This window comes from Dermacentor silvarum, chromosome 8 (assembly GCF_013339745.2).
Source record: "Dermacentor silvarum isolate Dsil-2018 chromosome 8, BIME_Dsil_1.4, whole genome shotgun sequence".
NCBI classification, from domain to species: Eukaryota; Metazoa; Arthropoda; class Arachnida; order Ixodida; family Ixodidae; genus Dermacentor; species Dermacentor silvarum.
Window position 1 is genome coordinate 169,028,179 of NC_051161.1, and position 1,106 is coordinate 169,029,284.

A 1,106-nucleotide genomic window follows, 5' to 3' on the forward strand; every position below is an offset into this window, starting at 1 on the left:
GAACCGCCTGCATGCGCGCGCGCCAGGAAATAGTAGCCATTTTAATTCCTGATTTCGTCAATGCCTCTCAACAGGTCTCCGTGCACCGAGCGGTAAAGGAGGACGCCTAATTGTTTTGCATGCTGGCAGTGCGGAAGGCTTTGTTGATGGAGCCGCCCTAGTGTTTCGTGCCAAGAAGGGCGCTGGTGATTACCACACAGAAATGGATGCTCCGCGTTTTCAAAAATGGTTTGTTGAACAGTTGATACCGAACATCAAGCCACGCAGTGTGATTGTGATGGATAATGCGTTGTATCACAGTGCTCAAGTTGAAAAGGTGCGAAGTTCACCATCAAGAAAAGCCGACATCCAGTGCTGGTTGATAACGAAAAGTATCCCTTTTTCGGATGACCAACTGAAGAGCGAACTTCTGCAGCTCGTTAAGCAGCATAAGCACATGTTCCTTGCTTACCATATTGAAACACTTGCCAGCGCTGCCGGTCATGAGGTTGTGCGCTTGCCTCCTTACCACTGCGAGCTCAATCCAATAGAGGTCGTGTGGAGCCAGGTCAAAGGCTATGTTGCTTCGAAGAACACGGACTTCAAGATCGATTCAGTCGAGAAGCTGCTGCTGGAAGAAATCGCTGGTGTGACCCCGCAGAACTGGTTCCGAGACTGCACTCACGTGATAAGGCTTGAGGATGAGGCATGGGAGCGGGATGGCCTTATAGACAGGCAAAGCCTCATAATTTCTTTGGGCACAGATTCCAGTACTTCTGATGAGTCGAGCAGCTCTGACATGAGCGGAATTGATGAACTGCCATGAGCATCTCCATGTGTGCTTTTTCAAAGCTTCAACAAAGGATTACACGCGTGCTTAACAAGAAACTGTGATATTGCTTTTGAGGTCCATCAGTCACTGCTATTTATTTACACTTTTAGTGCTTGTTGACTTCGTTTTAATTTATGTGCTGATCTCTCTATGTTTCGTTGCACTTCGTTTATGTTCTGGTTACGTTACCGTGATGTGATAATAATTGTTGGGATATTGTGTGCCAAAACGACGATGTGATTATGCGACATGCCGTGCTAGAGGGTTGCACAAGTTTTGACCACCCGGTGTTGTT

The 1,106-nt window shown here is 47.3% G+C and overlaps 1 protein-coding gene across 1 annotated transcript; it reads left to right on the top strand.

Annotated features, from left to right (window-relative positions):
• The first annotated feature begins 202 nt into the window (after positions 1-202).
• LOC119462575 (uncharacterized) lies at positions 203-805 on the top strand. The gene has a single exon (XM_037723910.1). The coding sequence runs from the start codon at positions 203-205 to the stop codon at positions 803-805; it is 603 nt and encodes a 200-aa protein (XP_037579838.1).
• Positions 806-1,106: the final 301 nt, after the last annotated feature.